This window comes from Notechis scutatus, chromosome 2 (assembly GCF_049901735.1).
Source record: "Notechis scutatus isolate UNSWTSFEM ecotype Mainland chromosome 2, rNotScu1.2, whole genome shotgun sequence".
NCBI classification, from domain to species: Eukaryota; Metazoa; Chordata; class Lepidosauria; order Squamata; family Elapidae; genus Notechis; species Notechis scutatus.
The window spans coordinates 267,747,644-267,771,052 of NC_142010.1; the positions used below are offsets into that span (position 1 = coordinate 267,747,644).

Consider the following 23,409-nt stretch of genomic DNA (forward strand, 5'->3'; position numbering starts at 1 on the left):
AGCTCCAGGTCGGCGAAGCTTCTCTCCTTCCCAGGACGGTAAAAGGGGGACCCAGGTGGTTGGGGGCAAATATGCTGACGCTACAAACCGCTTAGAGGACTGGGAAGCCCCGGGAGGAGGCCTAGGAGGGCTGTGGCGGTTCCCCTGGGGACCCCAGGAAGGCGCCGAGAGGGTGGCAGCTCAAGTTAAGGGAAGCCAGGAAGTTGGGCGCTTTCCCCTGGGCAGAGGGGAGCCCCCTGCGCCCCTTTCCTGCCGGGCTGGGCAGCAGGACAAGGAAGGCACCCCCGGGCAGCTTTGTGAGGGGGCTGGTGGGGGCAGGGGGCAGTGGAAGGGAGGTCTGAAGAATCTGCACGTTCTGCTTTCCCAAAGCGAGGCGCTTCTTGTGAAGAATGTGGGTCGTATTCGGGAGCCTGTAATTACACTGAAACAATCACAGGAGTAATTTGAAAATCGGTTTCGTATAATTGCCGAGCGAAATATATGGAGCTTGGTTGAGCCCTGAGACAGATTGCAGCTCACGGCGCTAATCTGCCTTTGTGCTTGGTTGGTCTTTGTGTAACCAGGGTGCAAACTCCGTGATGAGTGGGGTCCCCCTCCCCCTTTGCCCTGTTGTGCCCTTCGGTCCTTTGGCTCTGTCTTCAGCAAGGAATCAGCAAGGAATCCTGACCGGAGGCAGCCCCCCCCTCCCCCCCCCCACGGCTCCAGTGGGATTGGCGGGAGGGTCCCTGCCCCCTTGGGCCGCCTGGGGGGGCTCCAGCAGGGAGTGTGAGACGGGGGGCTAGGCAGGCCCTGGGGAAGCTTCCCCCTTTTCCTGACAGGCACAGGTAGTCCTTGACTTGCAGCCATTCATTTAGCGGCCATTGGAAGTTGCAACAGCCCTGCGGAGAAGGCCGTAAGGCCGTTTCTCACACCCCTTGTGGCCTCCCCCAAATTCACTTAACAACAGAAACGTTGGGCTCCGTTGTGGCCGTAAGTCGAGGGTTACCTGGATTTTAGGCCCCAAAATGCACAAGAATTTTTTTGAGGGCGTTGGAGGACCTTTTGTGGGGAGACAGAGGGTCTCGGGGTCTCCCATAATACTAGTGATCCGAAACGGGCACCTGCCGTCGGAAGAGCAGCCCAGAACAGTCTGGGGAAGAAGAGAAGGGACAAGGCAGGCCTGGTCTTCAGGGGGCTCAGCTCCCAGCCCAGCCAGGGGGGGGGGAGGCAGGGGGAGGGGCTGCCCCAGGGGTGGGATTCCAATTCTTTTACTACCGGTGCTGTGGGCGTGGCTGGGTGGGCGTGGCAGGGGAGGGGACTCTAAAACGTCCAGTCGGAGGTGGGATTGGCTGGTTCTCCGAACGACTCAGAATTTCCGCTACTGGTTCTCCAGAACTGGCCAGAACCTGCTGACTCCCACCTCTGGGCTGCCCCTGAATCTTCAGCCAGGCCCTGGAGGTTGACCCCGGGCTCTGGGGGGCTGGGGCTGCCAGAGCCCTTCGACTCCGAGGCCGCTTCCCAGAGCTTGGCAGCCCCTCCCTGAGCGCTTTTCACAGAGTCAGCCTCTTGCCCCCCCGACAATCTGGGACCTCGGGAGGACAGAAGGCTGAGTCAACCTGGAGCCTGGTAGGATTCGAACTGCCAAACTTCAGGCAGCTGCTGGCAGTCAGCAGAAGGAGCCTGCAGTACTGCACTCTTAACCCACCGCTCCCCGTGGCTCTTTCTTTCTTTCTTTCTTTCTTTCTTTCTTTCTTTCTTTCTTTCTTTCTTTCTTTCTTTCTTTCTTTCTTTCTTTCTTTCTTTCTTTCTTTCTCTTTCTCTCTCTCTCTCTCTCTCTCTCTCTCTCTCTCTCTCTTTCTTTCTTTCTTTCTTTCTTTCTTTCTCTGCCCACCTTCCCCTCTGGGCAGCCTACAAGGATGCCGCTCTCTCTTCTTTTGCTCCTGCGGCCGCTGAAGAGCAGCCTCAGTGCCTGCAGAGGGAGGGGCTGCTCAGCCAGCCGGAGGGAGACGCCCCTGCTGGCTCCGGAGGCCGTCCGAGGGTGGTGCTCCTGCCCCCCAGGTGGGGTGGGGCCTGGGCAGGTGCCCTCTGGCTCAGGGGCGGGTGGCTGAGGTGCCACAGCCGGAGCCTGAAGAGCTTCCTCCCTCTGCCCCCCCCCCTCTCTCTCTCTCTCAGCCCACGGAGGACGACCAGCAGCTGCAGCTGATGCCCCCTGCGGCCTCCCAGTGTTGTAAGTGAGATTCTTCTATTATGGGCAACGCTTGAATGCCACTCCAGGGGGCGTGGGGGTGCGGGTGGGGGCTCGCAAGGAAAGCACAAAAGGCCGAGAGGCCAAAGGAAAGAATCGAAGACGACAAGAAGGAAGAGAAAGGGAAGAAGCCCACCTCGCCCAAAGGGGGCTCCCGTCCCCCCCCCTCAGGCACAGCCAGGGCCCCCAAGGTCCTTCAAGCCACCCGCAACTGAGGAGGGGAGGGGTGTCTTTTGAATCACGGGGGGCCCCCATTCCAGAGGGCAGAGAGGGCACGTTTCCGGGGTCCCAATAGATGACCTTGTTTAATTGAGGGGCCCCGGAGCTGGCCTCTCCTGCCGGATCCAGCAGGATGGGTCGATGCAGATGGGGGGGGCTCCGCAGGCCGTGGCCAGCCCCCGGGAGCCCCCTTGGGAGCAGGTGGCCCAGTGCAGCCGGCAAAGCAAAAGGGGCTTACCAGGGCACACCCGTCACGCCCACACGGGGCCTCCATCCTGCTGACCTCGCAGCCTCTGGGCACCCTGGATGAGGTCTCTGAGCTGGGCCCTTCTTTGGGGGCTCTTCAGACCTCCCGGGTCAGTAGTTGGCTGCAGTGGGGGGGCTTTGGTTGGGCGGAGCCTCCGATGGGCCATGTGGTCCTGCTGGAGATGGAGCAGGGCGCCCTCTGGTGGGGATGCAGGGACGGAGAGGCAAGGGGGGGTTAGTGTGTGTGTGTGTGTGTGTGTGTGTGTTCTGTTATTCTCCTCTGGGGCTATGGAGAAGGGGGGAGGGGGGCTTTTCTGCCAGGCTCTCCATGCTGTGATACTTGGAGGAGTTGCGCGCTGCACTTGCTCCAGGAGCAGAACGGGCCCCTGCCCCTCGTGCCCCTTGGACTCGGAGAAGCCTCTGGTGGGAGGCCCCCAGGGAGCCCCTCTGGCCCTGCAGCCGGGCGAAGGGGTGCCGAGGGCTCTGAAATGGTTGGGGGGAATAAGGAGGCTGAGAGGAGAGGCTGGAGCCCGAGAACGTCTGCCGCTCAGGCTGGCATCCGGGCCGTCTAGCCTCTCCTTGGACACCCCAGGGACCACCTCCATCCACCCCCTGTCCAGCTGCCATGGTTTGGGGGCAGTTTTCCCCCCCTCTGAACCTGCCTTCCTGTGATTTAACCCCCGTTATTCTGGGTCCTGCCCAGTGGAACGAGTGAGGGCGGGTCTCAGTCTTCGGCTTATATCTTCCCTCAGTTTCCTCTTTGGCAGCCTAAGCCGCCTCCGGCTCCTCGGCCTGTACTCCTGGCCCCACCGCCTTCCTTATCACCCCCTCCTCAACCTGTCCAGATGTCCAAGCCCTTCCAAAAAGGGGCCGCCCGAAGGAACAGGAAGCTTCAGGGGAGCAGAAGGAAGTGGAACCATTGTCAGCCATAAGGTGGAGAACTGGCCTGCTTGGCTGATAATCGGCAGCACTGACACAGCTCATCCTTCTTTAGCAAATAGAGTCCGGCAACCTGGTTGTTAACCAAAGCGGTCTTTAAGTGAAACAGGATTGTGCTTGTGATCCAACTGCAGCCCTTCCTTTACTTTGCAGACCTGAGAAAGTCATTCATGTGAGGATTGGTCGCAAAGTTGCCTTTTTTATTACCACTGCAAACAGTTGCTTTATGTGGCAGTCACTAAGTGAGGACTACCGGTATCTGTTTTATAATTCATTCCAAGTTCATTATGCAAAAGTTTTTGCAAGACATTCTCGGTTCTCTCTCTGCAATCGAAGCCTTGATTGCTAAGTGGAGCACTTTGGATTTTCCTGCTAAATCTCATGGCTTTTACCCTACTTCTCTAATCCACCCAGATCATGTTGACTTCGCTTGTCTTCTACAGCATCAGCTACTCCTCCCAATTTCTGTTGTCTGCTAATGTGATCGTGATTGAATCCACCTCTTCCTCCAAGTCATTAATCATTAAAGAGAAGAGGACCCAGGACGGATCTGGTGGTGTTCCACTTGAGATCCCCCTTCAGATGAGCGGAGCCATCCGTGAGCACGTTAAAGAACCATTTGCATTCCAGCCATGTGGCAGCCATCCAGCATCCACTTACCTAGCTTGCTAATTAGGCTGTCTTGAGGCAGTTTATCAAATGCTTTGCTGAAATTAAAATATATCACATCTAGGGCATTCCATCAATCTACTAAGAACTGCCTGGAGTTAAAGTCAGTCTTGCCGCAATCTAAGTTGACTTCAGTTAATGGCCTCATTCTTTTCCAGATGTTTCCAGGTTCTGCTCCAGAATTTTCTCAAGTCTTGATGTCCGACAGGTTGGTCTGCAGTTCCCTGGATCTTCCTTTCCCCTCTTTCAGGACAGGGACACGTTGGCCTTGCTCCAACCACCCAGCCCTTTACCTGTATGAAGTCAGAGCCACTTTCTTTCTCTTGCCGTCCGTTTACTCGGAGCCAAGCCGCACTAAAAGCCTCCAATACAGGAACACAATGTTGCCAGCCAATCAAGACAAAAAAAGCCACAAAACAGACAGAAGATATTAGAAACACCGATCAAGCAGAACACAGCAAACTCCAAGACCAATAAACACAGACCAAGACTCCCAACCAATCAGGATGAAGAAAAAACCATTCTGGCACAGCAGTAGGCTAGCCCCAAATTTAAAACTGAAACAACTGTAAAAGTCTGACTCACAGACAAACACAATACAGAAGCCTGATGATGGCAGATGAGATTCTGCCGAAACGTTGCTACAACTTTAAAAGCACAACTCTAATGACGTGGGAAAATACCCGAACAGAGCTGAATACCATACATACATACGTACATACATACGTATATATACAATGAAATTTATTTTGCTCCTGCTGGTTCTATCCATAACAAAAATACAATACAACATAAATAGTATAGAAAACGGTCCTTATGCAAGTAATTAGGGAGAAACCAGTCTCATGTTTCCATGTATGCATGGAGTGATTGTAGTTGTATTTAGGAGTCTGACAGCCCACGGATAAAAGCTCTTTTTAAACCTGTTTGTTCGACTGGCTCTGCTTCTATGCCTTCTGCCCGATGGTAAAAGTGAAAAAAGACACTGACCAGGATGGGAATCGTCCCCAAGTGCCTTCCTTACTCTGCTGAAGCAGCCAGACCGGTCGATGTCGTCCAGCGGTGTTAGGGGGCAACCGATGGTTTCTTGTGCCAAATTATCACTGTCCGTAGTGCCTTCCTGTCCACAGCTGTTGAACCAACATGCCCTACTGTTATACAGCACGTGAGGACCCTTTCTATCTTATCGGGACCGATAGAAAGAAGTCATCAGCCATTGTTCCACCTGATTTTTCCGCAGGACTCTAAGGCAAGGAAGTCTCTGCTGATCCTTCCTAACCACCTGGGAAGTGCTGTATGTCCAGGTGAGGCCTTGACTAATGAGCCCCCCCCCCCCCAAGAGGAGGGCTCTTAGAAGGCTCTCTCCACACGGCGCCCTTGAGATACAGTGGGGCAAGTTCCTCCAGCACCCTCTTCTTTGTCTGCTAGAGTTTAAATGTAGGTTGTTTTTTGAGCTTCTGGGCTTTCTCTTCAGGTGCTGATTCGTCCCCTCCAGTTATAAGACCTAGCACGGTTGTATCGTCTGCAAACTTTTCTTGTCAACCCAAAGCCCCTGAAGGCAGGACAAGAAGCCACAGTTGGAAACTCGTCAAGGAGAGAAGCAACCTAGAACTAAGGAGACGTTTCCCTGACAGTCAGAACAAACGATGAGTGGGACGTCTTCCCTCCAGAAGTTGCTCCATCGCGGGAGGTTTTCAAGAAGCAATTGGACAACCCTTTGTCTGAAATGGTAGAGACAACCCTGGCTTCAGCCAGGGGGGTAGGACTAGAAGACCTCCAAGGTCCCTTCCCACTCTGTTGTTCTGTTACTGTGGGTGCAAGAGGGGGGAGGAAAGGTGGCCAGTTCTGCTCTTGAGGCCAGAGTGGGGGGCCTGGACCTTTTCTGTGGGATGGTTGCCTTGTTCCTCCGGCCACCGCTCCCCCATCTTAGCAGCTCCTCTTGGGGCAGAGGATAGGAAACACCTGGCAGGGGGGATTAACGGGCTGCTGTGCTGGCAGCGAAGGTGATGTTGGGCACCGCAGGAGCCAGATCCGGAGATGCCTCCAGCCAGATCGCACCTGCTGCGCAGAAAGGGAAGAAGCCGTGTTGGTCTTCCGAACTGCGGTTCCCACCTTGATAAGGAAGATTGTTCCTGGCCGGCCACCAGGGAGATGAAGGCCTCTGGGGCCCCCTTTGGAGGCTGTTACGACACGGGTGTTGCTCAGTTGGGAAAAGACACGCAGCTTTCTTGATTGACAGGCCCAGTCGCTGGTCACACAGTGTGGCTCTTCCTAAAGGAGGAGAGCGGGGCTGGGAAGAGCAGCAGGCCAATGGTGGGGGGTGAAGTCTTCCCTCCGAAGACCACCTGCCTGCCTGCACTTGCAGCGAAGAGATGAACAGGGCCCACGCTGGCTTGGTGGCCTCTTAGCTGCCCGAGGGCGTGGATGAGCCCAGTTCCTCCCGGCTGCCGTGGCGTCTAAGGAGTCGCCTCCCATTTCATGTCTGAAGTGACTTTTATCTGGGAGTCCCAACCTCTGGCCCAACCCCCATCAACACATTGATGGGAAGGTCGGAATTGTTCGGGTTCAGGGCAGAGTAAAACCCTTCCCCGAAAAACCCCAATCATGTAGCGCTTCCCTCTCTGCCCCACCGCAGGTTCCCCAGGTCCCGGTCCAGCCCCCTGGGGTGGCCTGGCCAGCCCGCCAAGCAGCCCGCTCTCTTTCTGGAAGGCCTTAAGCGGATGGCTGGGCTCGGCCCATAAAAGATCCGCCTTCAGGCGGGGCCAGTGGGTGAGGGCACCTCCAGCTCAGCTGGGCATCCCCTGAAGGTGGGCAAAACAAGCCACAACCGCTTTCCGTGAAGCCCCTTGGATTCCGGCGGCGTCTCTATTTTTAAAAGAAACCGACCATTGTTAGGCTGACAATCCTTCTTCTCTTCCCAAGGCATCTTCGCCTCCTTTCTTGCAAGTTAACCGCTGTGAAGAGGGGAGTTAATAACAATCGTGCCACCGGTTCAAGCTGTACTCACTTTTTCTTTTATTTCTGGAGTGTATTTTAAACAAACAAACGCAGACAGCCCTGTTTGCCAGCGAGGAAGAAAGAAACCAAACAAAAAAATAATAGTGGAGCAGTGATTATATATTTCTGTATAAGCTTAAAAGTCCCCCCCCCACTTTTCACTACGCGGTGATGTTGCTCAGTCTCCCTCCTCCAGTCTTTGTCTGTAAAAAGACCCCCCCACCCCGGGATGAGCCCCAAGGGGGGGCCAGTGGCTGAGGGGGGCTGCCTTAAGGTGGGTCGGGGGGGGGGGGAAAACTTCGCCCCCCCACTCTCCCTCCTTGGCCTTCAGAAGAAGGAGCTGTTGGCCCTCTTCCCTTCTTTGCCCTTTCAGAGATCCTGTAGGTGGACATCGGAATAACCGGGCTGGAAGGTCTTCTGGTCCAACTCCCCACCCAAGCAGGGGAGCCTCGGCCATTGCAGACGCAATGGAGGACCTTCCGTAATGGAGCCCCCGCCCCTTGTGCAGGCAAAGTTTTCAGGAAATTCCTCCTCCGTCCTGTTCGGCTTCTCTCCTTGATCGGTTTCCATCCGTTGCTTCTTCTCCTGCCCCCTTGGGAGAATAGGTTGAGCCCCCCAAATCCTGGGACATGGCTATCGGGTCACCCCGGTCCTCCTTTCTATTCAACGAGGCGTCCCCAGCCCCGGCTGTGGCTCTTCACCCCTCCCTCCGTTGATGCAGCCGAGGACCCGGTGGCTTTTGGGGCAGCTGCAGCCCCCCGTTGGCTGGTGTTCAAGGGTTGGGTCACCTTAATAGCCAGGACTTCCCCGAATGCATCCCTTTGGGTCGCCCTTCCTTCCAGCTGAGGACCTGGGGTCCTGCCTGTTTCCCTCGCCCGGGTTGATGCCGGCCCCACCAGCCCTGCACTTACTTATCTCGCCGGACGGAAGCGCTTTAGCCAGGGGCTTCTTTCCCGAGACCCCGGCCGCCTCTTTCCCGGGTGGGCTGAAAAGTGGCCGGCCTGCAGCCAAGGCCGGCTCAGCCGCTCCTCCCGCCTGCTGGATCTCTCTCGCGTTGAGCCGCCCCCATTTCCCCAAAGGCCTTTTTGAGCCCCTTCAGGGTTGCTGTCCTCCGCCCTGGCCGCCTTGGGCACGTCCCCCCATCTCTCTCTCTGCTGGCCAGTTCTGCAAGTGTTGTCCGGTGGGAGCTGATCTTGGGAAAGCAGCCATGGGGACGCCAGAAAAGAGGAGGCACGGACCGTTTCTTCGGGATTAGAAAAGCAAGCCCCTGGTGGACTTGCTGCTGCTGCCCCCACCGTGGAGGCAGAAAGGTGGGGGCCTGCGGGGTCAGCCCCTGAGTGCTTGGACAAACTCACTGCAGATCGAGCACAACCGTTGCCCTGAAATCTCCGGAGACGCTTGTAAAACTCTTGCTTAATTGCAAGGACGGCAGGTGTGACCCTCCCCCAATTAGGGGCCTGGGGGCTCCCTTTTGGAGGCTCTACCGCCAGACAAAGAGGGTGGGGTGGGGTGATTAGATCTGAAGGCAGATCAGGCTCATCTCTGGAGCGGCTTTTGAAGGCGCTCCAGCCCTCAGGCGGTTCCCAGGAGCTGCGGGGATGAGGAGCGGGGAGGGAGGGGGCCGGCATCCCCTGGGACCCCCCTTTCTTTGAAGAGGAAAGAGAAGCTGGAAGCTGGGCCAGGAGGGGAGGAGGAAGGGGCTCAGTGGTGGAAAACGTCACATTCCTGGTTGCCAAGCCACAGCCCAGAAATGGTCCCTGGGGGGGGGGGCTGCGCTGACCCAGGGCCCCTGCCCACCTCTTGTGCTTTCCTGCCCAGCGAGGGAGAACCAGCGGAGCAGGCAGAGGGCACCTCCAGGGTAAGGCTGGCACCTGGCCCTTGTTGCTGGCTTTCAGCTGTTTCTGAAAAGAGCCTCACCTTTAAGCGTGGGATTAAAAATGTTCATTTCTTTATTTTGTTTTCATCCAATGCTGATATTTGAGTGTCCCTTCTCATGGCTTTTTCTTTTTCTCTGTACCTTTTCCCGTTTTTGCTTCCCTGTGTTGCCTGCAGGCACCTGGAGCTATTTCAGCTGGGGAGATCAGAGTATGTAGCAGCTCCTTCCCCTCCTCCCTTCCCTCCCTTCCCCCTCGCTGGCCCTGGGGCTGCCCTGACTCCAGGCCGGGGCTGTCTGGCTGATTCCTGCGCTGCCGGGGAAGAGGGGCCGAAGCTGATCCGCAGCCGTTACCTGGGCTGTGTTAGTTGGGTGCTGGGGTTGGGGCGTTTAAGGAAGGGCAGAGGAGGCGCTGCCGCCTCTCCTGGCTTCCATCCCGGGTGTCTCCGTGCCCAGAAAGGCCTCCGCCCTCCCGGCTGGCCGCGGGAACCAGACGAGCTGAATGGACTTGATGGAAAGGCTGCAAGGCCAGAGTCCTGCGTGACTGCAAGGGCCCGTTTCCCTACCCCCAAATTTGAACCGCCTGATCAGTGATCCGTAGCTGTGCCAGCAAAGAAACAGGCATCTGTTCGGATCTTTGTTGCTCCTTGTCCCAGGAAACCCGTTGCGAGGCGAAACGGGGCCCTCGCTTGGCCCAGATGGCTAAAGGAGTTGGTGCCGCCTTTGAGGCCGATTTGGTCTCTGCTCCCTTTGAGTCCCTGGGCCTCCGGGTGGCACTTTCCCACCTGGGATGAACAGGACAGATCCCGACCCCCCCCCTCTCTCTCCCTGCGGACATTGGCAGGGGCAGCCGCTCTCCTGCGCCCCTGGCCAGTTCTCAGCAGAGCCCAGTTGCTTGGGTGTGGCTCCCTTGCCAGCCAAGATCTCTGCCCTCTTGCCAGCCAAGGCAAGGCTGGTCTTTTTGGTCTGGAGGGGGCTTCCCTCCTCTGGCAGGTCCTGACTGGGCTGGGGGAGGCCTCCTTCTGCCCCCTGCTCTCTGCTGGCCTGTCCCTTCCGGCAAGAGAGGCCCCCATTCAGCTGGGCAGCCCAAGCGCTGTTTTGCTTGGCATGGACCCAAACCCCTCTGCCCTTCCTGCTCAGAGCCAGGGTCCTGCCCCACAACCGATTCCTCTGCGCCCCCCCCGTCTGCACGTGCGTGTTACGTGTGTGCGTGCAGGCATGTGCGAAGTACGCGATCACCGAACCGCTAGGGAAACGGGTACATCCCACTCCTGGCTCAGGCCTGGGCGGGAATGACCCCACGTTGGCCGTGGGCCCAGTGCTCCCAACGCCCTGGGAGTGGGGAACCGCCCACATCTCAGGGGGTGACTTTGGGTTCCCCTCAGGCACGGCGGGTTTTCCCCGCCTCCGTTGCAGCTCCAGCTCCCCACAGCCTCTTCCTTGCTTTCGCCTTCTCTCCTTCCGAGCCCGGAGTAAGAAGTCCCCTTGCTGGCCCCGGTGCATGGATGCCACCTTGCCAGGTGGATTGCCGCCCCCTTCCACCTCCCCCTGGCCCCCTGCCATCCCTCCGTGTTACCCTGGGGAACCCTGGAGGGGGGGGACCTGACGCTGGTGTGGAAGGGCAGTGATGTGGAAAGATGCCACGAGACGCTGTAGATCTGCCTAAAATGAGCCTTGCCGGCTAGCTTCTAAGGAAGGAAGACATCAAAAGTGACACCCGCTTGATTTAAAGGGTTGGCATCACCTCCCCTGTTTAGGAGGAATGAAAATGCCAAAAGGAGGCAGGTGGCATCTCTAATCAACCTCTGAAGAAGAAGAAATGGGGGGGGGGCTTGGGGGCTCCTGTGAGCCAATCAGATCTTTCTGTTTATAGGCAGCTCTCTGCATTGGAGCATGGAGCAATATGTCGCTATCGGTTTGTGTTGTTTTATTAAAAGAGTTTTTAGATAAATGGGCAAGTGCAGAAATATTGAGAGACAAGGAAAAAAACGCAGAAAACAATACCTAAAGAGAAAGGGAAGGGAAGGGAAGAAGGAAGGAAGGGAAGGGAAGGGAAGGGAAGGGAAAGGAAGGAAGGAAGGAAGGAAGGAAGGAAGGAAGGAAGGAAGGAAGGAAGGAAGGAAGGAAAAAAAAAGATAAAGAAGCGACTTCTGGCCTTTCCAGCAATTACAAACTCACTCATTTTCCTTCCTTAACCTTCCAGCGATCCCTTCAATCCTTTGTCAGTCATGGAATGCAGAAATCATCGTTTCACTTTTCAGCAAAAAGTCCATCAAAGGTTTCCAATCTTTTGCGAGCACTTCCTGTTTTATCCCTGACCAAAGAGGCCACTTTTGCCAATCGGCCCCCTTCGCAGTCTTTTCCTTCGCTGTGGAGGTTCTGACATTCCTCCACCTTGATGCGTGTAACCGTCTGGCTGCAGTTACCACGCATCAAGTCAGCCGTCCATGAGTCCTTTCTTATTGGCTGCCCATCAAGCTCAATATAAGAAAGAAAAGGTCTGGTTTCATCTTGGTGTTAACATTCTTTGCGTCTTCATCTGTATTTGTTTCCTCTTCCTTTTTTTCCTTTTTTTCTTTTTCACAAGTCCGCCACGCATGGTAGAATATCCTTTTGTGTCTTCCAGATTTCCAAGTACCTTCCTGCATCTTAGGTCATTTCTCTGGGGTCATAAACCAACAGTGCCCCATTTTATAAAAATGCTCGCTTAAATCATAACCCTGATGTGGATTTCAGTCCTTTTCTCCACCTTCCCACCCACTGATCCATCTTTGGTATTTCGTAACCAAAGTTCTTTGCCTGTTTTACCATGCAACCTTTAAGTTGCTCCTCTTCCGCTTCGTGTCTCAAGAAAAGTTTATGCCTGTTTACAATCACATGTTCATGGCTTCTACTGTGCACAATTCATGTTCAAATTCTTCCCTTTTTATCTACATTAGGAACATGGGACAATACGTCCTTCCCTTTGGCTTGAAACCTGAAGGTGGTTTCCTCCCCTTTTATCTCCTTATAGTTGTGACCTATTTTTTTTTTCTTTTCTGAGGGAACACAACAGGTCCTAACCCGCCCATAACTTCCAGGGCAGGAATTCTGGGAGTTGAAGTCCACAAGTCTTAAGAGTTGCCAGGTTGGGCAAGCCCTGGTCTAAATGGGCACACTTAGCCCTTTGGTCCAAATGCCTTGAAGTCAAGGTAGGGATGACTCAGACCAGTTCCGTTCTCGGTTACCCACCCACCCACCCAACCGAGGAGAGGTCGATACGTGTTGTTTCCAACCACAAATGGCCGGTCTCTAAATGGTCCTAACCCTCACTCCACCATTCCCAGCATGTGCCGGGAGGCAAGCTCTGCCAAGCCTGGGCCTTCCAGGATCATCCAGGACTGATGATCATCCAGAGAATGGAGGGAGGAAAAACATCGCCCTTGATCCCAACCCCCAAGGAAAGTGGAGACCGTGGAAGTCAATGGAAGCCGCCATCCAGGAATTGCAGGAACTGGGGGGAGTCCCGTCCAACAGGCGGAAGGGCCAGGCAGGGACAGGATGGCTGCCCCCCAGGGCTTGAAGGGGTGTCACTCCAACGTATTCTACAAGGCAGGACCCAAAGGCAGGAGAAGAGGCAAGGGATGCAAAGAGAGGCCCAAGCAAGAAGAAAGGAGGGATTTCCCGACCGTGGAAACAACCCTTGGAACAACGGCTTCCCTCCAGCAGTTGTGGCTGCTCCGTCCCTGGAGGTTTTCAAGAAGAGACCGGGCAGAGACCCCCTGCTCGGAAAGGGCCTGTGCTCGAGGAGGGGGTCGGACTAGAAGCCCCAACTCTGTTTCTCTGTCAATGCTCGATTTCTCGATTTTAAGGGAACAGGATTTCAGAAAAAATGGTGTTTGTTTTTTTTAATAAAACAAAAAGAGCAATTATTCTGCAGTAAGAAAACCAAAAAGGACCACAAGGCAAGTGGGAGTTCCTAAAATAAGAGGACATTGAAAAAACAGTTCGGGGGAGGTGGGGGGGGGATTGTAGGCAGAAAAACCAGCTAATAAGGCTTCACAAAAAGGTTCGGAAAAGAAAGAAGGAAAGAAAGAAAGACCCAGGAGATGGAAACGGGCAGGTCGCAGCTCAGAAGGATAGAAAGCTAAAGCTCAGAATATGCTGAGTTTGTTGAAAAATCAGAATGAAAAAAAAGGAAACCTTGAAGAACTAAGAGCCAGAAAAATGTCCTTGCCCTAAAAAAGAGGGGAACGGAGAATCTCCAGGACAACCAATTTGATTTCAACCCCAAAGAAAATTTCCAGAACTGGTAATAAAGTGACCAGACTGGAGCCACCTTGAGAAATCAATGAATCAGAAGCCAGCATGGATTTTGAAGAACAGGTGTGGCTGGACTAATTTAGACTGTTTTTTTTTTGTTTTTTTTTAATAATCAGGGAGCTTCCATTTTAGGCTGAACGTCTGTTGTGGATGTGACTCATCTGGGCTGCGTTGAAGCACCTGATGATGAAGAGGAGCCTCAAGAGGTTCTGGGGAGGAGGAGCTGAGCGAGCCTGGGAGGTCAGGAGATCACAGCAGAGCTGCCTTGAAAATCCTCCTCCTCCTCCTCCTCCTCCTCCACTTCCGGTGCTTCTGCACAGTCCTCCAGCGGGCCAAAGGGAAGCCTCGATGGCACAGGGTTCCGCCCAGAGGCCCCTTTCTGTCCCCGTATTTGTGCTGATGATTTGGGTGGAGAGGCAGAAGGAGGAATGCTTACCAGCCTCACAGATAGCCCAGATTTGAGTGGGTTAGCCTACCCCCTGCAACAGAGCTGGAAGGGGCCTCGGAGGCCACCTAGTCCAACCCCCTGCTCTGGCAGGAGACCCTACATCATTTCAGACGAGTGGCTGTCCGGTCTCTCCAAAGCCTCCAGGGATGGAGCAGCCACGACTTCTGGGGCAAGCAGTTCCACTGGTTAATAGGCCTCCCTGCCAGGGAGTTTCTCCTGAATTCCCGGCTGTTTCTCTCCTGGATTACGTTCTTGTCCTGCTCTCCTGTCTCCCCTGGTCCTTCTCTTCACAGGACAGGACAGGCCCCATTCCTGCAACTGTTCTTCGTATATTTTAGCCTCCGGCCCCTTAATCGTCTTCTCTGCACCCTTTCCAAGTCTGAACTCTTAGTTGAGTCTCTAAATGATCCTGAGTGAACAGAGAAATAAACTGAAAAAGGCAACATGAAATTTTGACAGAAATGCGCAAAGCATTTCACTCGGGGGGGAAAGAAATGTGCAGATAAGGACGGGAATGCCAAGACCGTTGACAGGAGATGGGGGAAAACGTGTTAGGAATTCACTGCGCTAGTTTGAACTGGGAATTCTTGGTCAAAGCCATTTCCAAATCGTAGAAAATAAGAGCTTGCTTTCTCCTCTTTACTTGGCCTGTGGTGTGTGCAGCTTCCAGGTCCCGCCTGCGAGATTCAGACGGAGGCAGCTGTACAAATGAGCCTGATTCAAGGAATGATAAAGATGCCGGACGTCAGGCTCCTTTGAAGGGAACGTTTTAGTCTGGGGTGGGGAACCATGGCCCTCTTGTGACTTGTGGACTTCAACTCCCAGAATTCCTTAGCCAGGCTAGCTAAGAAGCATAGCTTTCTGGGGAATTCTGGGAGTTGAAGTCCGCCGGTCTTGAAAGCTGCCAAGGTTGGGCACCCCTGCTCTAGAGGAAATGCCCAACAGGAAATGCAATAACATATTTGAAAGGCCTTGAAGGATATCGTAGGAAAAGACGGACGAGTCCTTTTCTTGCAACGTCCCCAGGATGGGAATGTGAAATCCTGCATTTAAGATGCAGGAAGCAAATTTGAGGGGATGTTGGGAAAAACCCCCAAACACGGGGGCATTTTGCCAAGGGGAGGCCTGGCCTGGAAAGATGGGGGGGGGGGGCTTTGCTGAGGCTAGTGGGACAGCCCTCGTCAAGAGAGATCCCCACCCTGGGCAGAGGCTGGACTAGGCGGCCCTTTAGTGGCCCCCTCTGGGACCCTCACTCTCCATCCACCGGATAAAAGAAGCACAGCGTGTGATTGGGGAGGGGGGAAATGGGGTGATCTCAATTTGGGACCCGCTCAGGGCCTCTTCATTCAAGCATTGGAAGAGTTTGCAGGTGGGGGCAGGGGAAGCATGGTAAAAATATTCATGCCGTCATGATATTCTCGCTGGAAGGAGCTGCTTCGTGTGTAAGAGACGGTTCCCTTTGGGTGAAGCTGGAGATTTCCAGGCAGAGAAATGGGGGCCTCCGGTGGGGAGCTCATTCAAAGCGGCTCCTTTCCCCGGGTGGACAATCACGTGACTTTGCGGGGCCCTTTGAAGTCAGCTGCCTCCCGCCTGCCTTTGAATTCCGTATCCGGAGGCCTCTCTGCCCTGGGGAGCCCAGAATCAGATCGGTCCAGAGAGACGACGACGGAGAAAGTGGGGCCAGGAATCCTCCCCCTGCCAGGCACCAACGCAGAACCTGCGCCCAAACAGTGTTTTAGCCCGCTTAAGGCTGAGGAGGCAGAAGGGGGGCTGGTGGGGGGGGGGGGCTGGCCCCAGCATGCAAGATGGGGGGGGGGGGGAAGGAAGGGGCCTCCCCTGAGCCGGGCAGGTGGCTCTGGGCCTCTCCTCCCCATCCCGGACCTGAAATGATCTGGATTGTATGGCCATTCCCTGCTTGCTAAGAGGAGGGGCTGGGGTCATTTCGGGATGTTCTCTGCCCTTCTCCACCTCCCCTGACCCCCCCCCCAGCAGTGGGGGGCTGCCTGAAGGGTCCCTGTTTGGCAACCCTCGCCCCTTCCAGGAGAACTGGGGATTGCCCCTCCAGCCCCCCAACCCCCGCAACCTGCTCCCCTGGCCAGAGCTGCCCTGGGCTGGGGCCGGTGGGCCATCCTGGCCTGGAGGGTGCAGAGCTGAAAGCCCCCAGAGGGGAAGGAAGCCCAGGTGAAGGCTGCCCTGCACACCCACCTGCTTCTCCTCCTGTCCAGGAGTCGGCCCAGCCGCCCCTCCTCCCCCTCTGCCGTACCCCACTTTCGGCTCAGAATGAAGCCAGCCCCTCTTTGGCGTCTCTAGGTATAATCAAGGGGGGGATTGGCAGCCAAGGCTGCCGCGCAGGGAAGCTCCCAAGAGCCCTCCCTCCTCAGACGAGGCGGCTTCAGGCTTCACCGGTTGGGGAGGTGTCTGCATGTGTCCGTGTCCCCCCCTTTTGGAAGGCCCCACCCGTGACGCAGCGTCTCATGTCTCGCAGCTTCGGAAGGCCCCGAGAGCGCCGTGGATGACCGGGACAGCGACTACCGCAGCGAGACCAGCGCCAGCCTCCCCCCTGCCTACTGCGCCACCACCCAGCCCAACGCTTCGGCCTTCCCCTTCCGGGGGGCTTCCCGCCTGCAGCAGCAGGGGGTCTGCGCGGAGCCCCTCCGTGGGTACGCCTCGGACGAGCGGACTGGCACGAGGTGGGTGCTCTGGAAGGCCTGGCTGCCTGCCCACCCCACCCTGCCCCTGGGGACTCGCTCCCTTGACCCGGAGTCCTCGACTTATAACAGTTTGCTTAGCGGCTGTTCAAGTTACACCGGCACTGAGTAAAGTGACTTGTGGCCGTTTTTCACACTTAGCGGCTGTTGCAGCGTCTCCACAGTGACATGATCAGAATTCGGACACTCAGCAACTGATTCGTATTTGCGATGGTCTCTGTGTCCCAGAGTGACGTGATCCCCTTTTGCGACCATCTGACAAGCAGGCCACATTCTCTGAACAAGCCTGTCGCTAACTTGGCAACTGCAATGATTCACTAAACGATTGTGGCAAGGAAGGTCGTAAAACGGGGCAAAACTCACTTGGCCACTTAAATTTGGAGCTCAGTTGTGGTCATAAGTCAAGGACTCCCTGTGTCCTGGGTGAAGGGATGTGGCAGGAGGAGGAGGAGGGCATTTTGTCGGGCGATGACCAGAGGACATTCCCAGAGCCAAAGTTTCCCCCCACACGCAGGCCCCCTGAGCGCCCCCCCACCCGTGGTGTCAGCCAACTCTGGGTGGGTTTTTTTTCCGTTTTGGGAGCCACGGAGAGCTTCCCCCCCTCTTCCTCCTGCAGAAGGGGAGCCCAGCCGTGTCGTTCAGGAGCCCCGTAACCCCTGGCGTTTGGGGGCTCGGAGGGCGAGGCGGAGGACGAGACGTTCACTTCCACGTATTTTGGCCCATTTCAGTAACATGCCAGCCTCCCGTTAGGGAGAATTGTGAAATAATGCTCACCCTGAGCGTATATTTGCCACCAGTCCGTTTGAGGAGGGCAGATTTTACCTTGTGTGGAATCTGCTTTGCAGGAAATGTCGGAATTCCAGAACTTTCTTTGCAGCCTCCATGGCTTGGGCACTTCAGGAGGACCCTGGGGCCACATGTCAGTCTCCCTGCGACCCTCTGCGGATGGAGGCTGGATTGGAGTGCCTGTAACTGAGGAACGGCCCCTTTGACTTGAGTCTAGGAAGACCAGCCCTGGGCAGCCCACCTTCCAAGCTTGGCCCCCTGCCTCAAACGGAAGCAGAGCGAATCCCAAAGGGGCTTTTTTTCAAAGGCAACTGGACTTCCTTGGAATTTTTTTCCCCTTTGAAAATGTTTCACTTCCTGTGCAAGAAGCTTCTTCAGTTCTGACTGACTGGTGGGGGGATTGGAAGGATCAGGATTTGTTGGCAGTCACCTGGTCTTTAGCGCTCCGGAGGTTGGTCATTAGCTCTTGGAGAGTCATTGAGGCCACTTGGGGCTTTACCTGTGCCCTCAGAATCACCTGAATCAGAGGGCAAGTGGTGTAGGGTCTCCCGCTTGGGCAGGGGGTTGGACTAGATGACCTATAAGGTCTCTTCCAACTCTGAGGATCCCATTTCCTGCCTGCAACATGGTCCTTTCAGCCGTCCCAGGAAGGTTCCTCACCCATTTGCCCTCTGAGGCAGGTGATGAACCCCCAGGTGGCCTCCATGACTCTCAGAGGGCTAACGACCAGGTGACTGCAAGGAATATACTGTATTTTTCGGCGTATAAGATGGTGTGAAGGATAAGACGCACCTAGCTTTTGGGGAGAAAACCAAGGAAAAAAATCTGCCACTGGCCTCCTTGCAGCAACCAGCCTGTTTCAGCTTCAGCACAGCCTGATTAGCACAAGCAGCTGATTGTCGGTTGGATCGCCCCCCCCCCCCGACAATCAGCTGTTTCAGGCTGCAGGGATTGCCATCGCCTATTGCCGCCTCCGTGCGTCCAATTTTCAGCCTGTTCTGAGTGGCAGGGATTGGAAATGGGGCAGAAAATGGGGCACATGGAGGCCAAAAATGGGGCGCACGAAGGCGGCAATAGGCGATGGCAATCCCTGCAGCCTGAAACAGCTGATTGTCGGGGGGCCGATCCAACCGACAATCAGCTGCTTGTGCTAATCAGGCTGTGCTGAAGCTGAAACAGGCTGGTTGCTGCAAGGAGGCCAGTGGCTGGGAGGCGGAGGCTGAAGGGTGGGGGCCGGCAGGTGGGCGGGGCTTCGGCAGCATTCACTGTATAAGACACACAGACGTTTCCACCCACTTTGGGGAGTGGAAAAGGTCCATCTTATTCTCGGAAAATATGGTAATTCCTTCCCTCTCCACCTGAGGAAGCTTCTTGGAGGAGAAGCAAAAGGTTTTAAAGGAAAAAGAAAGTCCAGCTGCCTTTTGGAAAAAGCACCTGTGAAGCGTCTCCATAGACATCAAAGAGAGTGAAGGTTCCTTCCCAAGGGCAGAAGGTCCGAAAGGATCTGAGAAGCTTCGCACAACAGCATCCTCCAGACGTGACCCTCACAGGGCAAGGAGAGAGCGAGAGAGAGAGCGCGAGGGCCGCTGCCACGCTCTCGTTCCTCACCCCAGGACCTGCTGCCCCTCATGGCCCCAGTCTGGCTTCGGGGTCTGCTGGGCACCGTCAGGGTCCCACCTCCGCAGCCGGCCTGCCCCGCAGATAACGTCCCCATCCTGCGGTGCAGCCCCGGAGCTCTCTCAACTTCCTGTGCCGCTTTCTGTGCTTCTTGTCCCCGCCTCTCGGCCTGGCCTTCTGAAGAAGACATGGCAGCCTAGACTCCACTGGGAGTGGCCAGACCGACCTGGAATCCACATCACATTCCAGCCAAGTGACCAGCCGCCAGCTGTCCCTAGAAAGCCGGCACTCCTTAGAGTTGTCGGATAGGTGGGTGGTGCTGCCGCAGCCGCGGCTTCTGTGTCGTGTGTCCTGTGGCGTGGTGGCTCTGCTTGGCAGGGCGTAATGGTGGCGGGTCCCGGGCGGTCCCTGCTGCTGCATGGCTTCGTTGTTCAAAGGACAGGCTGCTGGTGGGAGAGTGCTGGCCCTGCAGGGTCCTGCCTGGGGGCAGTCCAGTGGATGATTGCTGGGGGGGCAGGGGGCTACGACAACTCGCCACTGGGTGACTCAGGCGCAGGGCAAGAGCTGCACTAAACTCGAAGAAACGGTGGGACAGAATCATGAAAGAAAGGATCCCGTGAAGGAGGGGCAAAGCGAAATGCAAATGACGAAAATTAAAATAAGTTTTAACTATCTTAAATATTTAAACGTTGAATTGTCCTGCAGCGAGTTGGCCGTGGCGAGTTGTCCCGTTTCTGATCCAAATGGCCCCGAGCGACCCCTCAATTCCCGCGACGGGCCCTCCATCGATTCTCCCCTTGGGCTGCTCGCGACGAGGGGCTTGAGAGAACGTTGTGCACAGATGGTTTGCTCCTCTTCGGCTTCCTGTAGTAAATCCGTGTGCTTTACTATGGAAGTGCTGTATATTAGTGGAATATAGGTAGGTCCTGATTGGTGATCGTCCAGAGGCCTCGGCAACTGGGCTCAATTTTGCTGTTGGCCTGAGAGGCTTCGCTGCTCCTCCCAGCAGCTTCGCCCGCCAAAGCAAGGCAGTCTCTGGACAGGGAGCGGTTGGAAAGTGCCTTCGACTCCTGCTGAGATCTGTGGCAGCTTCTCTTTGAGAGGCCCTTTCAATGCGCCCCTGCATGTAATAAATGCTTCTGAGCAATAACGCCTCACTGCAGCTCCTATGTGAAATGGCTCTGCGGGCCTCCGGGAGCTATGGCTGCAGTGGGGCCTGCTCATTACGGTGGTAATTCTGGGGTGCTGAAAAGCAGGGCGGCCCCTTGACCAGCCTGGTTTTGCTACCTCTTTTGCAGCAGTCATTAAGTGAGGACTGCTGCTGTTAAGTGAACCAGTTCTCTGCCAGGGGGCCGGTTTTGCCGAAAGCCAGAAGTAACTGCTCCGTCTTGGCAAAAGCGTCGTCATTGTGTTCTTGTGTGTATGGGAGGCTGCACATATCTCGAATGCGGCCTGGTGCCACGTGGCCAAAGTGTGTGTGCACGGGGGGGGAGGGGGAGACGACCGTCGGAACTTTGAATCCAGTTCGTAAGCAGCCCCCAGGTGGGAACCTCCGACAATCACTAAGTGACTGGTCCTAAACCAGTGACAAGCCTTCCACAGTCACTCGGCTGAGTCCTGAGCCCCCCCCCCCCCTGGCCGGGGGTGGAGGAGCCCCCTCAAGGGAAGGAGCCTGCTGAGGTGGGCAGGGGGCTGTTTTCATCCTGCCAGCCCCAGATGAAAAGGGTTGGGGGATCCTCCAGGAGAATCGCCCTGCTGGGTCTGGAGACCCCCCTCCCCCCGTTTATGGGGGCTTCCCATCGTTCCCCCAAAGGATCCTGCTCTTCCCTCTCTCTCTCGTGCGGAATTGAGAAACGATCGTAATAAGACGGGTGCTTTCTAATCATTAATCAAGGTTAGAATTAAAAGTACATCTTTTAATTATTTCATACTGGTTTATTTTTATTCATAAAGTCTGCATATTTATTCTTTGTGAAATTCTTTTATAAAAGTTACGTTAAAGTTATTTTTCCATCTTTCTTGCCTTTTCCTCCCCCCCCCTCTTTTTTTCTTCCCCTTTTTCCATTACCAGTCAAGGATCTTTAATTAGCAGTGGGAAAGTCAGGATTATTCCTTTTGACCACGATCTTGACCGAGAGGTGTCTGTGGAGGACTATGATGAACTAGGCAAACAGCTAATAGAAGATTTTTTAGAAAAAAGGGCTAGGAATTGGCAGGAGGTAAGGAGGCCTCGGTTCGCCAAACAGGGCAGTGGTGGCCATCTGAAAAATTCCAGGGCCTCACCCAAAATTTGTGTGGAATTAGCACGCCCCGACGCCCTGTCGTATCCAGCGGAATACGATACTATAGACAGGAGAAGGAAAAAGAGGCGGAGAGACAATGCAGAGTGGAGTGGAGAAGGTCCACTTGAGTGGAGAAGGCCTCAAATCAACGGGAGGCTGAGAATCCCCCACGAAATCATTATTTCTGGAAGCAGCAGGAAAACAAGAACCGAACGTAACTCCAGTTACGAAGACGCTGATCTGTATAGCCGCCACCTCCGGCCTCGGGATGTTGGGGCTCAGCGGCCCGGATGTTGGGATTTGCTTCCATACAGAGAGACCCCCCTGGTCCAAAGCGCCAGGTTCTCTGACAGCCCAGAGAGAAACTGCGACCCTCAGCCAGCCCGTTTTGGAGGTGAAGACTGGCTGCACCCAGAAGAGGCAGCCAGTTGTTTCCGGCTGGCTGGAGCCCTTGAGCTGGAAGGCAGAAGTTGGCCTGAGGATCTTGGGGGTTCTCCTGCTTCCCATGAGGAAGGGAAGGGGGAAATGGCCCATGGCTGGTATGAGCCCAGGCGTGGCTCTCTCCAGGAACACGTGGCCTTCTTGCCTGCCCAAGCACCGCCGGAGGGAGACCTCAGTACGGTGGACGAGCTGCAGTGCTTGGTGGAGACGGTGTCCGAATACCTGGCCGAAAAGGAGGAAGAGATTAGCAGCTGGGAAGCCCTTCCACAGCAGGAAAGCAGGAATCACGGCCTCCCCGTCCAGGAGGCGGAGGAGGTGGCCCAGGCCAAGCAGGCCAAGGCAGCCCCTGCTGTGGAGGAGGAGAAGGAGAAAGAGAAGGAGAAGAGCGACAGCCGAGCAGAGGCCTTCTCGGACGTTCTGGGGATGAAAGACACAGCCCAGACCTTCTTCAGCTTCCTTACGGAGAAAGTGAGCTCTGGAAAGACGCTGCTCACGTCCTCCATGGAGAAGTTCGTGTCAGAGGTCCCCGTGAGGGACTCCTCCAACCAGCCTCATCTGGACGTGGAAGCGGAAAGCAGGCCTGATGTCTGCTTGCCTGAAGAAGAGCTGGCTTCCCTCCCCGAGCAGAGCCGGGCGAAAGTGGCTGGTGCTGCCAGTGTGAGTCTCCCAGAAGCCTCTGACAGGGATGACCAGGCCTGTCCGGCCCCTCCAGCCCTTGACCCTCCTGCAGATGACGCCGAGGGCCCGTTTCAGAAGACAAGTGCAGCTGTGAGCTCTCTCTTGGGCGTGTTCAGTTCTTTAAAGACCACATTGACGGAGAAGAAGGAGCCAAAGAAAGAGGCCACGAAAGAGGGAGCGGCCGTAGCAGCTGGACCCTCGCCCGTAAGTGGAGCTGAGGCCAGAGAGAAGCCTGGCGAAGACGGCACAGAACCCAGAAGCTCCCCGCTGGAAACAAGGGAGGGGGAGCCAGCAGCTGATCCCACTGGGGGTCCAGCACCCTCCGCCTCCAGCTCCTGTGCTGGCGTCAGCCTGAAAGCGGGTTTTGCTGGCGTGGCTGTTCCCGGGAGGCCAGCGGAGTCTCCCAAAGTCCCCTCAGATGGGGAAACCCCTCCGGAGCCTTTGGCCCTTCGGCCTCCTGAGGACAAACCGCAGGAAGGGCCGAAGGAGGGCAGCCCCCAACCTTCAGAACAAAGAGAATCTCCCGCCGGTTTTTTTAGTCCTCTTAAAAAATGCTTCAGCCTGTTGCCACTTTCTGCCCCCGCTGACCCTCCGGCCAGAGGGACGTCCTTGGGCCTGGGGAAGCAGTGCAAGTCCGAAGACGATGTCAGGAAAGCCAGTTCCGCCAGCAGCAAAGCTCCCTCCTTCCCGTTCCCTGAGAAACTGCAGGTTTCCTTCCTGGGCAGCTTCAGCTTCTCAGACAAACCGCAGGAAAATAAGGGGAAACAAGGATTCTTCTCTTCCTTCCTGAAAGCTGCTCCAGCTGAAAACTCCGAGGCTCCCAAAGAGGGACCTTTGGGGAGTAATCCAGAGGTTCCCCAGGCTTCCCCCCCAAAGTCTCCGCCAGAGCACCAAGAGGAGCTGAAGGGGAAACCGGGAGCCGGCCCTTGGGGACCAGGAAGTGGCCCTCAGGAGGAGGGGGCTGCAGGCCCTTCGGAGAG

At 55.8% G+C, this 23,409-nt stretch overlaps 1 protein-coding gene across 1 annotated transcript in view; it reads left to right on the forward strand.

Annotated features, from left to right (window-relative positions):
- The window catches only part of LOC113423532 (uncharacterized), a 113,307-nt gene that overhangs the window by 23,400 nt on the left and 66,498 nt on the right, over positions 1-23,409 (forward strand). Inside the window, 3 exon segments of the mRNA XM_087954243.1 lie at positions 2,157-2,206; positions 16,403-16,607; positions 21,100-23,396. Coding sequence (XP_087810369.1) covers positions 2,157-2,206; positions 16,403-16,607; positions 21,100-23,396 — 2,552 coding nt within the window.